Below are 14,446 nucleotides of genomic sequence, written 5' to 3'. Positions count from 1 at the left end.
CTATGATGTTATAATGCATTCATGTAGTATATGTGTGGATTCAGGCAGTGTGGCCTTTTGAAATTGACAGATTGAAATTTTGTTAATGCACAGATTTTCTAAGTGCCATCCAATATTTTATGGTATGGTACCCAGTATTCTGATAACCAGTGGGACTACAATGGCTGGTTTATGCTATAATCTTCCAACTTCAATTTTCAGATCCTGATACTTTGTGATCTTCTCCAATTGTTTGTCTTCTATTCTAGCATCCCCTTGTATTGTTGTTGTTATTATTATCTACTCACAACCATGTAAACTTACAACTACCAGTTCTTCAGCTGATGTAGGTCTTCATAGACTTCAAGTTCTTCCCAAGAACCTAAGATATCATAATGTAATGGATATAACTTATACATTGTGCTATAATGTTGTTGTTGTTGTTATGGTTCTTTGCACAATCATCCAGATGTTTAAACTGGATTTAGCATTTTTATCCACTATCAAATCCTTCCTTGTTATTTCATGATATAAAAGGTAGCATCACAAGATGTAAGTTGTTCCAAGTAAATCTGCATTTTGCAATTGATTGATGGTGATTTTTGTCAATGCTAGTGCTGTTCAGCTGCTGCCCCAGATGTTTGGGGGTTGCACCCAAGGTGCCTATTATCATTGATAGTATCTTTGCTTTCTTTTGCTACAATTGTTCTATTTCTATTTACAGGTCTTTGTATTTTTTTCCCAGTTCTTACTTTTTTATTCTACTATCTCCAAATGCTGCCACATCCACTATCCAAACTTTTTTGTCTTTCTTATCAACAATGTTTAGTCTATGGCAGGTGGCAGGTATTGTCTGTTTGAATTCTAAAGTCCCAGAACACTTTAGCTTCTTCATTCTCTATTACTTTCTCTATTTTATAGTCCTGCCAATTCTTGCTTCCAGGCAAATAGTATTCCTTGCAGATATTCCAATGTACCATTGTTGCTACTTTGTCATGCCATTGTTTGTAGTCAGTTTATATGTCATGCCATTGTCTGCAGCAGCTAACAAGATGGTCCACTGTTTCTTCAGCTTCTTTGCAGGGGTGTCATTTGCTGTTTGTTGCTGACTTCCCAATTCTGGATTTGTATACATTTATTCCTGAGACTTTTCTTATGCAGCCAGTATTTTTCTTCAATTTTCCTTTTTATAGCCATTGCCAGGTTGTGTTATTATCTGCTTTGCCTGCTATTTTTATGTACTGGCCATGTAATAATTTGCCTTGACATATCTCTTTTCTATTTTTTTTATTTGGTCTTTCTTGGAGGCCAATTTGGTCTCTCCACTACTTGGTAAGCTTTCCTGGTGTGGTAGCNGCCCACTTGCACCCCTTGCCCCCACTTCACAAGAAGGGACTCAGCACCGTCTATCTGAGGCACAGTGGTCTCCCTTGGACATAAATTCTCCCTTATAACGACCGCCACCCCCCCGCCCCTACCCCGGGCCCTCGGCTGATGGAATGCTTGGAAACCTGGTGGGCACAGATCAACAAGGGGAACTCCCCCTTCCATGCCCCTTCCATGCCCCTTCCATGCCCAACCAGGTCTCGGTGATACCCGCCAGGTCCGCTCCCCCCTCTTGAATCAGTTCTTGAATGAGGGGGGCCTTATTTACCACGGACCTGGCGTTGCACAACATTTAGTGACCTTTCAAAGTTACAACAGCATTGAAAAAAAATGGACTTATGATCGTTTTCTACACTTACGACACTTGCAGCCTTCCCGTGGTCACATGATCAAAATTCAGATGCTTGGCAGCTGGCATGTATTTATGACAGTTGCAGTGTCTCAGGGTCACACTATCATCGTTTGCAACTTTCCGACAAGCAAAGTCAATAGGAAATCCGTATTCACTTAACAACCATATTAGTAACTTAACAACTGCAGTGATTCATTTAACAACTATGGCAAGAAAGGCTTATAAAATGGGGCAAAACTCACTTAACAACTGTCTTGGGCTTACCCAAGGACTACCTGTAAGTAACTAACACATCAGTATTGGATGAAATGATAAGTGCTCCACTTGTAGATAAACAAAAAATGAGCATCTACTTTCATCATCATCCATTATGGCTGCATCCATAAGGGCGAAAAAACTGAAGGGATCTGGTAGCATTTTTCTGATTAACAAATTTTATTCAAAGCTGTAAGCTTTCTTAAGCTGCCACTAATGATGTCGGTGCCATCTATGCATCTGATGAAGGGAACTGTAGCTCATGAACATTTATGTATTTAAATATAATGTGTTAATGAGAAAACCTGCTATTGGAATCTTACTGCTTTATATCTGCATCCTAGTTCCAATTCTGTATTCACAAATCATTTGCTTGAAGCATTATGTATGTATATGTTGTGCAGTATTTTAGCCTTGGAAAAACAACTGATATGGAACCAAGGAAAGTTAAAAGCAATTCTTTTATTTCTGATGTAAGGACAGGCTTTGACTTTTTCCCTGCATGTCTTTCATTGCAAAGGGAGATTTACAGAAAGTTCTTTGGTAAATAGTTGAAAATAAGTAAGGGTTTATGATAGCCCATTTGTTCTCCAGATCAAGACTTAAAAAAAACAAAAAAAAAAAACCCAACCCCTTTCTTTTCTGAAACAAAAATACAGCAACTCATTGGAAAAGTCCATAGCTTCTCATTGATTTTAAAATATCTTGTCAATATGCAAGAGCTTTTGAAATACCCAGACAAACCGTTCTTATTGGTAAAAGGATGAGGGAACAGTCACTATTGACAGATCTCTCAGTAAGAAGCTGATAGGCCTAAAGGCCTTATTCAATCCCTTCTTTTCTGCTTCTGAAGCAGTTATCATTATGCACAGTGACGGACGCCAGCGATGATCAATAAAGCACCACAGAATATCAAACTAAAAATAATGCAGAAGGTTAGCTCTTCTCTTCGTGTCAGTTTTCATGAAGATTAAATGTCAGACAACTACCCTTCTTTGCTCTCGATATACATATATTTTCCGGTGTCCAGAATTACAAAGGATATGAAAAGACTTTTCCTCTCGGCACAGCTTTTGTAGAAAGACAGATAAAGAACAAACAATGATGGATGAAAGGGACTGGATAGATTGCTATCAGGGTATCTATCTTCATAGCTTCAGTTACACTATGTCTTTATTAGAAAAGTGTAAATTGAGAGGGTTGAGGTTTCATGGGCCTTCAGACTTTCTTGAACTATATTGGAAAAATACAGATTGTTCCTTTGTAATTATAAATAGAATATTTAACAGTTGATGCAACGTAAGCTACTGCTTTAAGATGAACCCTGCTATTTTGCAATGCCATTGAGCCCAGCACCATTAAAAGAAAACAACCAGAAACAAGTAAGAAATATTGTTCTTTGTGTTTACACATTTTGGTAGATTAAAAAAAATATTTTCAGTAAACATCTAATGATTAAGACACCAGGCTAGAGACCTGAAGATCGTGAGTTCTAGTCCCACCTTAGCCATGAAATTCAGCTGGGTGACTTTGGGCCAGTCAATTTCTCTCAGATCAACTCAATTCACAGGACTGTTATTGTGAGGAAAATAGGAGGAGAAAGGAATATTAGGCATGTCCATCATCTTGAATTATTTGTAAAAACAATAAAAGGCGGGATACAAATTAATGAATAAAATTAAGCATCAAGGTAAACTTATTTTTTTCTGAGTTAAATCATCTTGATTTAAATAAATTAACCTTTTAGTTATCCTCTGCAAAGATAATGAATGGGACCCAGGCTCAGCCTTACCAATAGAAGAGTATTTAAAATCAGTACAATAATATAATATCATTAATAAGTCTTATTCATTTTATTGGATCTCTTCTAATTATGATTAACTATGGATTTTTTCCATTTTAAGTCCTGATGTAGGAAGGTCTCTTCACATAGGTATAGGTCAAATTTATACCAGAAATTAATAATTTCTTTTTAATAGATCCAGACCACATTTTTTTTCTTCTGGTAACTTAACAGCAAATCAATAAAAGAGACAGATATATAACTATGTAAACACATATGTTTTATAATTAAACAAAACTACAATTCTGGATCTTAGCAACAGAAAAAAATGTAGTCATTTTCATTAATAGCTCCCAGGATACATATTACAAGGATCAACATCCTATTAAAGCAATACACAAAAAAAATCCCTTTTGAAGATTTAGTGTTTTTCTGATTCAAGTTGACTGATCAGGACCTTTGGGTTGTTGATTAATTGACCCTCTAAAACACTTCGGTGTTTTAAGTCAGTTGCTATATTGTGGTATATTGTGATCTGTTAGATTTGCCTGCTCACTGATATAACACAGCTAGGAAATATATTCTGCATAACCAAAGCAGACAATAGTGAATTAATGCAAATATTTCCATTTTATAAAAAGTATATGCTATATCAACAATTCGGTTTGTTCCACAAAAGCAAAAAGAAAAATTTATTTATTTATTTAATTTTTTTTATTTAATTTATTTAATTTTTATCCCGCCCTTCTCCTTACGGACTCAGGGCGGCTGACAGCCTTATAAAACAGATACAACAATAAAATACCCAGTTTAAAACCTAATTTAAAAAGAAAATACTTGATTGCCCAGTGTTTAGACTATCATTTAATAGCAGATTAGAGAATAATAGAGTTAGAAGGGACCTTGGAGGTCCTAGTCCAATCTCCTGCTCAAGCAGGAGACCCTATACCGTTCCAGACAAGTGGCTGTCCAGTCTCTTCTTAAAAGCCTCAGTGATGAAGCACCCACAACATCCTCTGGTGGCAAGTCATTCCACTGGTTGATTGTCTCACTGTTAGGAAATTTCTCTTTGGTTCTAGGTTGCTTCTCTCCTTGAGTAGTTTCCATCCATTGTTTCTTGTCTTACGTTGGAAAATAGGTTGACCCCCTCTTCTTTGTGGCATAATTTGTTATTTTCCTTATCTTGTCCTTCCAGTCTGCCATTGACTTGTTTGTCATTCCCCCTTCTTGAGTGACTTTTTCCTTTTATTTTCCCAGTCTGGCATATAGGGAGTCCTATAACCATTCATTCAGTGACTGTTCAAAGTTGCAACAGCACTGAAAAACATGATGACCAGTCCATGCACTTATGACCATTGCAGCGTTCCCCACAGACATGTGATCAAAATTCAAGCGTTTGGCAACCAGCATGTATTTACAACGGTTGCAGCATCCGGGAGTCATGTGATCCCCATCTGCAACCATTCCAGCCAGCTTCAGACAAGCAATGTCAATGAGGGAAGTCCACATTCAGTGGTGGGATTCAGCTCGTTCGCATCACTTCGGCAGAACCGGTAGCTAACTTTTTGTTGCCCAGGCCCAGAATGGACTTCCGGAAGTGGCATCCACCAGAGAATCGGTTGTTCACATATCTGAATCCCACCACTGCCCACACTGCTTAACAACATGATTCACTTAACAAATGCAATGATTTGTTTAACAACTGAGGCAAAAAAATGTGTAAAAGCAGGTGTGATTCACTTAATAACCACCTTGCTTAACAAAAGAACTTCTGATTCCAATTATGGTTGTAAGTCAAGGACTATCTATATACTTTGGCATTTCTTGGATATCCCTCACCAGGACCATCTCTATTGACTTTTTCTGATGTTAGGACAGCCCAGTAATCACCTGGCAGGGCTGATTTATCTTAATATGGGGGAAAATCATGTCTGAATTGGAAAATTCACAGTTACAGGAACATAGGCCAGCCCTCATTTCTTGAAAAAAAAATTATTCACTAGTTCATTTCCTCCAAACGAAAAAAAATGAAAGTAATCAGAAATAGATGTAAGGATGTTTGAAAACTGTATTGTTAAGGACAGAAATTATATTTTTTTTTCCTACTCAGCTAAGAAAAAAAAACCCTAACCATGCGCTTCCAATAACTATTGGCATATTTTCGGTAATTTATAGACGTTATAATTTTTCATTATTCTCCAAGATAATAGTGACGTGGAAAAGAATATATAACAATGAAAAGATGATTTGTATTTTGTCATGTCCTATGGGGAAAAAAGAATGTCAACAGAAGACTCCTGTCTCATCTCCTTCAGCATTCAAGGCCTCTATCCTATACATCTGCTACATGCCACTAAGAAGTAATAGTCTCGGCCTTATCAAACTGATAGAATCAATGCGGGAAATTCAGTTTGCTTCTCTGACTTCCCAGATGAGATTAGATCTCCTGCAGCAAGAACACAAAACATTATTTCTTTCTCTCCTAGGCAGCAAGCTATGTTTTAACAAGTCCTTTGTTTCCTATATATACTTCTGATAAACAGTAACATTTGGGGATGAAGGAAAATTAAAACTGGCTATCCTCAAGGACATTTAAAATATACATTTGTATCTCATAGTTAATATATGATAATCTCATTCTATGTTCTATAAAGTATAAAACATTTATTGAATCTATTTGAAGCAGAATTTAGCCAGAAAACTAGTTTCCTTATAATTGTTTGATAATACATGTGCTGCTGCTGTTGTTTGTCTTCTTATGCTACAATTCCAGAAAATTATTCTATTTCCCCGATCTCTTTGTCTCTTTCAAAGATGAAGCAATTACTGCCATATTTATATAAAAAAATCTTTTCAAACAGAATTTTTACTTCAAAATGACTCAAAAACATTTTAAAATGAATAAATGCCAAGATAATTCTGTTCGCATTTGAATTCCAATCATTTAGTGAAATCTTCACAGTGTATTACAACAAAGGCAGCTGGAATTAACTGCATGTTTGGGAGCTGAGCTCAGTTTTTAAATGTTTTGATTAAATGGTCTTCTAGAAGAATATACCCCATTTTGCATGAAATTAACAACAGGTGTTATTTTGAACATATAACTCTATTAGGCAAAGATAATGCATTATTGTTGCTATGACTTCATTTAAAAAAAAAATCTTACGCCCTGTCAAGATAGACAAAGGTAACGTGAAAATTCTACACAGCAAATGATACCCTGCAAAATAATATATTCTGTATTTTTTTATCTTTTAGTCCTTTTTTCTACAAACAACCATCTAATCAGACCCCACAATTAACCCATATTGATGGCTGAGCAGAAATCTGAACCCAGCGCTTTCTGCTCCTATTTCATTTATGTTTATCTGTTCTATCCTACCCAACAGTTTAAATAATATATCACTAGACAAAGGGGGAAAAAACAGCTCATTCACATCCACAAGGATATTTAGGATCTGTATCTAAGCTCTAGATTTATTTATTTATTTCCTTCCTTCACACGGTTGTGTAGCATTGTGATTCAGATGCATGTGCCTTTTACCTATACCAGAAGCTAAGTAGACAAATTAATACACAAAAAAGGAGCAAGGTTAGTTTCTGATGGCCCAAGATTCCATGGGACACTTTTGGAGGAATTAAGAATTGCCAGTCAGGCAGGACACATTACAGTCTGAGTTTGGAGAATTCCTTCCTTTTTTTAAAAAAAATTGTAGCATATCCAGATAAGGCTCACACTTTAGGTTTTATTTTCTTGCCTCTTTGCATTAGGGCTACTGGAGCTGCTTTTGGTTTTCAGCAATCATTTTAAATCTGAATTCAGAGAGAGAGGTGTGAATGGGTAGGCAGGAGGTTTGTGAGTGGAAGGTTGACTTTTTTGTGAGAGTATATATATTGTGCATTAGCACACTTACTATGTTCCATGTTTAATGGTTTAAAATCCAAATAGTGAATAAATTAAGATTTAACTTCGAGAAAGATTAAAAAAAACAATTTTAGATGTAGGTCAGTGATGGCGAACCTTTTAGAGACTGAGTGTCCAAACTTCAACCCAAAACCCACTTATGCATCGTTGGGTGCCGGGTGGGTGTGGCCCATTGGCTGGGTGTGGCCAATTGGGGGGGTGTGGCCCATTGGCTGGGTGTGGAGGAGGAGGAGGAGGAGGAGGAGGCCATCTAAAATTCAGGGATCTGCACTTACTATAGAAGTCATTTGAGTAAAATCAGGATCAAGAACAGTGACCATGTTAATCTATCTGTTTCTATCTAAAGGCAAACTAGATATTTCCAGAGGTTTCAGACACAAAGAATCAGAATCAGACATAAATAAGTTCCAGCTCAAAAGATTTATTGCTGAAGCCTATACACAAGAATCCTGCCAACTAATGGTCAGCACTAAATTGGGACTAGATGAGAATTAATGGAATTCAAGGGGAGGGGGAACTGGAGTTGGAGCATTTGTGGACATGTAATGATTCTAGGCTGAGTCCTCTCTTGACTCCATCACCAGGCTTTGCCTTCTCTTCTCCTACAGGGATGCACAGGTGTGCTCCTACAGGTGTTAAGAGTAATTTGCTTGAAATCTGCATAATGTAGATTGCTCATATCTTCCACAGAAATTCTAAATTAGCTAAGTTAACTCTTTACTATGTGATTAGTACTTCTTTCAAAGGTATGAAAATGTGCTTATTTTGTCCCATTACATGAAGCTGATGAACCCTAATTACATAATCACAGAAAACCAGCAACACCTTATTTTTCTTTAACTAGCTTGGGACACATCAAATCCTCTTTTTTCCAACTTACATGCAACTACTTATAATGATAAAAATTACACATACCTGGCCAGCCAAGTAAATAAATAGGTTGTAGACTAATAAATGTATTCTTTACAAGGCTAATATAGAGTTTCCGCTCTTGGAACCAGAAAGCAATTTACCAAGTCAGGTGCTAAAGACACAATTGACTAGGAGCTATTGAAAAAGAAACTGAGATAGTTGGTCCAGACTGTATCATATCTATCCTTAGAAATAAAACTTGCTGTATCCATTTAAGTTAAAGGAAAGGAGGTTAGGACTACTTTCTGCTGTCAATTTTTCTTTTCATTTATTTAAATGCAAAAAAAGGCTTTTTTTTTTCTTTTGACAGCGAGAAAGAAGTGCATGATGAACTGAGTAGGTAACTGATCGCTTCAGCACTTCTCATATAACAAAGCCCACAGTCTTTAGCTCACAATTGTTCAAAGTGAGAGCTCGAGGCACTTTATCTAATTAGCAAACTAACACTTATTGAATTAGATATGGTTTGTAATGGCAGTTTATGAGCAATTCAGTATCTCTTGTCTGCTTCCCTTGAATAAGTGAACATTGGATTTAGAGAATCAAGGAGCTGGCAAATAAATGTATGGTGAAAAGACCAGATGCTATTATTTCAAATTTTTCATGAAGCAAAAATGTCTTATTCCATTTGATGTTGGCTCCCGAAAGCTTAAGCAGTCTTTGCTTCTGAATCACCTGCAATGCAAGATTTTTTTTTTACTTTCAACTGCCATTAGTAGCCCTAATGGTTGACATGGGGTCATAGAATTATTGCAGTTCTAAGCAGCATCATTTCCTTCTCATTGTAAGGCTTCATTTTTCTTTGACACATTAGTCCTGAAACAGCTCTAGGCTCTTGACCCTCCTTTAACCTTGGTAACTAATTAAAGATGGACAAGACCTAGGTTACAATATTTTTTTTATAAACCTATTCATTCAAGCCCCCTTAAGGCACCCTTTGTCACTTAGAACAAAATTTCCTATATTTACATGAAGATGATGGCTGATGTTAGCATGAAGAACAAATGGGAAGAGATAAGAGATGTAACTTTAATGGTAAACTATTTTAAAACTTCATTATAGCATTCCAGATGACTTCTAGCTATAGCAATATTAGCAGCAGTTTCTTAGGTTCCATAGTTTACATTAAACTTGGAAGATGATTTATTTTATGTGTCCTTACTGTTAGAAATAAGAACGTTTTTCTTTACCAGAGATTTGGTTCATTCTGATAAAAGGAATATATTTTAATTGTATAAATGCAAATTTAAACAAACGCAAATATATTCAAATAAAGTATATTTTTTTAAGAAAAATAATTTTCCTGAGTATGTTAAACATTATATTTACCAAAGTATGTAGGACATCTAACTACTCTTTTCAAACCTAATAATTTCTGTCCTAATAAATACAATGGTGAAGATGCCTGCCTTTAGTGTTACAAATAATGGAGCAAAAATAACAAGCAAAAAAGCTTTTTAGAAATGATTAAGGATTAATTCTGAGCACTGGATTGGAAGAAATACTTTACTGAATATATTTAAGCAGACATAGACAACAATCATCAATTAAGGATGCTATCATTTGGGTAACTGTATGAGACAGGAAGTTGGAATAAATTATTTCAAACATCCCCTTCCAACTCCATAATATTCACATGTCATGACACGATAGAGTTTGTATTTCTGAATTCTTTATAGAATTAAAATATTTTCCTTATATTTTCTATAACATAACATATAATGCAAATGCTCTCTTTATTAAAACAGCTCACTCATAAATGTGCCATCCTTATGTTCAAAGAATGCCAGACCACTACTTTATTTTTCAAGTCCTCATGGTACACATTTTTTGTCAAATACCTTTTGCCAAGTTTCAAAGAATCACAAATTCTTCACTTTGTGACTGATTTATGTCCAACTTCATTACAAGTCCATTGTAATTCTAAAGAGGAGGAGGGCATGAAAAACTCCATACTTTAAAAACTATATGGTTATTTGAATACTGAACTAGGTAAAATGATCTTTAAGCAACATTGTTTTACTGGTAAAAATCAGAATAAATTCAAAATTAATCTCTGTTCAGAAATATATAACAAAACTCATTAATTCATTGTAACCCAAATACTGATTCCAAATTCATTGTGCTATCATTGCATGCATGTTTGTTTATCTTTTTTCAAAGAAATTTAGGCTACAAAGGTAATGCCCCGCTGAATTCATTGCCTTGGAAGCACAAGGTTTCATTATTCCTTCAAAATACTCATAGAAGTTTAAAGTGAAAGTCAGTTGAAGATTAAAAAAAACACATTAATATTTAAATGCTCTTTCATAAAGGAAACAAAATCAAAATATCTTCTGACATTCTCCTACATAAGAAAAATGTTCCACAGTTAGTTGTCCGTGTATAACAGCGGTTCTCAACCTATGGGTCGTGACCCCATTTGGGGTCGATCGACCATTTCACGGGGGTCGCCAAGCAAGGCTGTCCGCCATTTTTTTCCCCTTTTCCGGCGGGTGCCTTACCTCCCTTGAGCTGGGCCAGCTGGTGGTCGGCCTGCTCCGTCTCTGCCGCTTGCCAGCTACGCCTCGGCCGGCGCAGGGGGCAGAACCACGCATGTGCGGTGTTCCTAGGCAGGGAAAGTCCTCGACTTACGACCGGTTGGGTAGTCCTCGACTTACGACCGGTTTAGTCCTCGACTTACGACCAGTTGGGGGTCGCGGCATTAAGAAGGTTGAGAACCACTGGTGTATAATTTATATAGGAAGATCTTTCATTTTGGATGTCCTATTTGAATACCTTCTTCTTTCTCCTCTACCTGGAAAGGTACAATCTAATACAGGGGTGTCAAACTGCTGGCCCGCGGGCCGGATGTTTCATGGCGAAACTGCGCCCACCCCATTGCCGGCAATGGAAAAAAAAATCAGGATACGTCACATGACATTGCGAGTTTGACACCCATGATCTACTAGGTTCTACCTTAATGCAGATAACTTTCTATTTTGACAGTTACTAAAGAATGGTTTTCAGTCTGAAGTCAATCTTTGGTTGATTAAACATACTAGTTTCAAATCCAGCTTAAAGATAAAAAATGTAAAAAGAAAAATAGCCTATCAATAGCTTGACTGGGAAATTCACATGATCACTGCCTTCCCTGTTAAACTCATGAATTGTTACTTCAAAGCCAACATATGTATAAATAAGACATTTTATAGAAATCAATTTCCTATATTTGCTTGTTTTGGAGTAGTAGATTTAGTTTTGGACAATGTGCTAATGGCCTCCCTAAAAAATTGCTGTGTGATGATGATGACAATGTACAGGTAGCCCTCAACTTACAACCATTCATTTAGTGAGCATTCAAAATTACAATATCACTGAAAAAAGTGACATGACCCTTTTTCACACAACCGTTATAGCATCCCCCTGGTCACATGATCAAAATTTGGATGTTTGGCAATTGGTTCATATTTATAATGGTTGCAGTCTCCTAAGATATATGATCCACCTTTTGGGACCTTCTGAGAAGCAAAGTCAATGGGGAAACTAGACTGATTTAACAATCCTGTTACTAACTAAACAAATGCAGTGATTTATTTAACAATTGTGGGGGAAAGGTCATAAAATGGGGCAATATTCACTTAACTATCTCACTTAGCAATGGAAATTTTGGGCTCAATTGTGGTTGTAAGTCTAGAACTACCTATACATGAAAACAAAAAACAAACAAACAATGACAAAAGACTGCTTGTGTAAACAGACATTCAGAGAAATTGCATTACAATTTTCAGACATTAAATACAAATCAATATTTTGTTTCTCTACTATCAGAAGTAAACATAAACGTGCAGCTGGTTTTAATACGCCAATACAGTAGAGATATTTCCAAGAGTGTATGGGAATATCCTTTTTAAGGATCTATCTATATAATCTTGCTCTTTCAGCTCACATATTTTATCTACAACAGGACATATCTTCATAGTTCTTTTACTTTGCAGGTACACAGTCTCAGCAAAACATTCAGCAATGTATTGAGGCACTGATATAAAAGCCCCATGGTTTTCCAAAGGTTTAAACAGCAATAGATTAATTTCAAGACTCACAAGGGGCAGTACAGTTCCATCTGCTCCTATAACTTACAGAAGCAATCTATAGCCAGGAAGTTAAGAGTTCACAAAGAATGATAGTATCTGGTTACATGTTGCTATGTTTTATTCCCTGCAGAAACTAATTCTATCAACTCTTCCTTGCAAAATCTTGCTGATTTGCTATTCTCTCATTCCCTTTCCCCAGCCAACCAATTGATTTAATTTAAAAGACTACCGTAGGTCAGGAAAAGAACTGCTGAAATTTGGCTCCCTAGCTTCTCGCTCCCCTTTACACTCAAAAGTTCAGCTAAAGATCCTATCCAGTTTGATACTTTTATCCCTTTGTGACTGACATCAAAGCTAATAAAACAACAAAAAAATTGCTTCTTCTTCTTCTGCCATATCCGTTATCAGACGTTAGCGATCATGTTGGTGATCCTGTTTTTATCAGCAGCCGCACGAAAAAGTGCTGCTGAGTTTTGTCCAAACCTGTCCCTTAGATTTTGAAGCCACGATGTTCTTCTTCTGCCTGGACCTCATTTGCCTTCAATCTTTCCCTGGAGGATTAAATGGAGTATGCCATATTTTTCTGGGTATTGCATCACATGTCCGAAATATTCTAATTTTCGTTTTTTAATTGTTTTGATGATTTCCCTTGGCTTTTCCAGGCGGCTTATCACCTCCTCATTTCTGATCTTGTCAACCCAGCTTATACGTAACAGCCGCCTGTAAATCCACATTTCAAATGCTTCTAGTCTCTTCAGGTGGCCTTCTGTCAGAGACCAACTCTCTTCTCCATAGAGCAGGATAGAAAAAATATAGCATCTGACAAGCCTGATTTTCAGTCTTAGGCTTATGTCGTGACTGCAGAAGACCTTTTTCATTTTGAAGAATGCTGTTTGAGCTTTCTCTATCCTTGTCTTTACTTCAACTGTCATGTCCCAGCTTTCATGTAAATTGGAACCAAGGTGCGTGATCCTTTCAACTTTTTCTAGTGGTATTCCTTCTGAATTTATTGGTGGTAAATTAACGGGTTGTTTGCTGATGACCATGATCTTGGTTTTTGAGGTGTTAAGCTTCAAGCCGTATTTTTAAGATATTTATGTGACTCTGTTGATGAGGAGCTGAAGGTCTTCATGCTTACTGGCAAGCAGAACTGTATCGTCAGCATATCTTAAGTTGTTGATCCAAACACTGTTTACTTTGATGCCAGCATCGATGTTCTCCAGTGCCTCGTTGAAGATTGACTCAGAGTAGATATTGAACAACAATGAAGACAGAATACATCCCTGTCTGACCCCTCTTCTTATTTCTGCATCAGCTGAGTATTTTTGGCCTAGTCTCACATTTGCTACCTGATGCCAATACAGATTCTTTATTATTTGGATGTATTTGTCATCTAGTCCCCCTTGTTTCAGGATTTCTAATAGTTTGCTGTGTCTTATTTTATCAAAAGCTTTTTCGAAATCAATGAAGCACATGTAAACACTGTGATTGACATCTCTACAACGCTGTACAAGAATCTGAATGCTGAACAGCGCATCTTGTGTACCAAGATTGTTTCTGAAACCAAATTGTGTGTTATCTAGACGCTCTTCAATTTTGTTGTATATTCTTGTGTGAATTATTCTCAGGAATATTTTCAGAGCATGACTCATTAAGCTTATTGTTCTGTATTCGGTACACTTCTTTGCATTTATTTTTTGGGGGATTGTCACAAAGGTTGATTTTAGCCAATCATTTGGTATCTTTCCTGTTTCATATATCTGATTGAAGAGCTGCAGTAA

General features: G+C 36.5%; 1 protein-coding gene across 1 annotated transcript in view; it reads right to left on the bottom strand.

Moving 5' to 3' along the window:
- The window catches only part of UNC5C (unc-5 netrin receptor C), a 130,773-nt gene extending 128,672 nt beyond the window's left edge, over nucleotides 1–2,101 (bottom strand). Inside the window, exon 1 of the mRNA XM_015824042.1 lies at nucleotides 2,071–2,101. Coding sequence (XP_015679528.1) covers nucleotides 2,071–2,101 — 31 coding nt within the window. The remainder of the gene's footprint in view (nucleotides 1–2,070) is intronic.
- Between the last annotated feature and the right edge of the window lie 12,345 nt (nucleotides 2,102–14,446).

This window comes from Protobothrops mucrosquamatus, unplaced genomic scaffold (genome assembly GCF_001527695.2).
Source record: "Protobothrops mucrosquamatus isolate PMUCROS unplaced genomic scaffold, P.Mucros_1.0 scaffold2094, whole genome shotgun sequence".
NCBI lineage: Eukaryota > Metazoa > Chordata > Lepidosauria > Squamata > Viperidae > Protobothrops > Protobothrops mucrosquamatus.
This window is presented reverse-complemented; position numbering and strand designations above follow the sequence as displayed.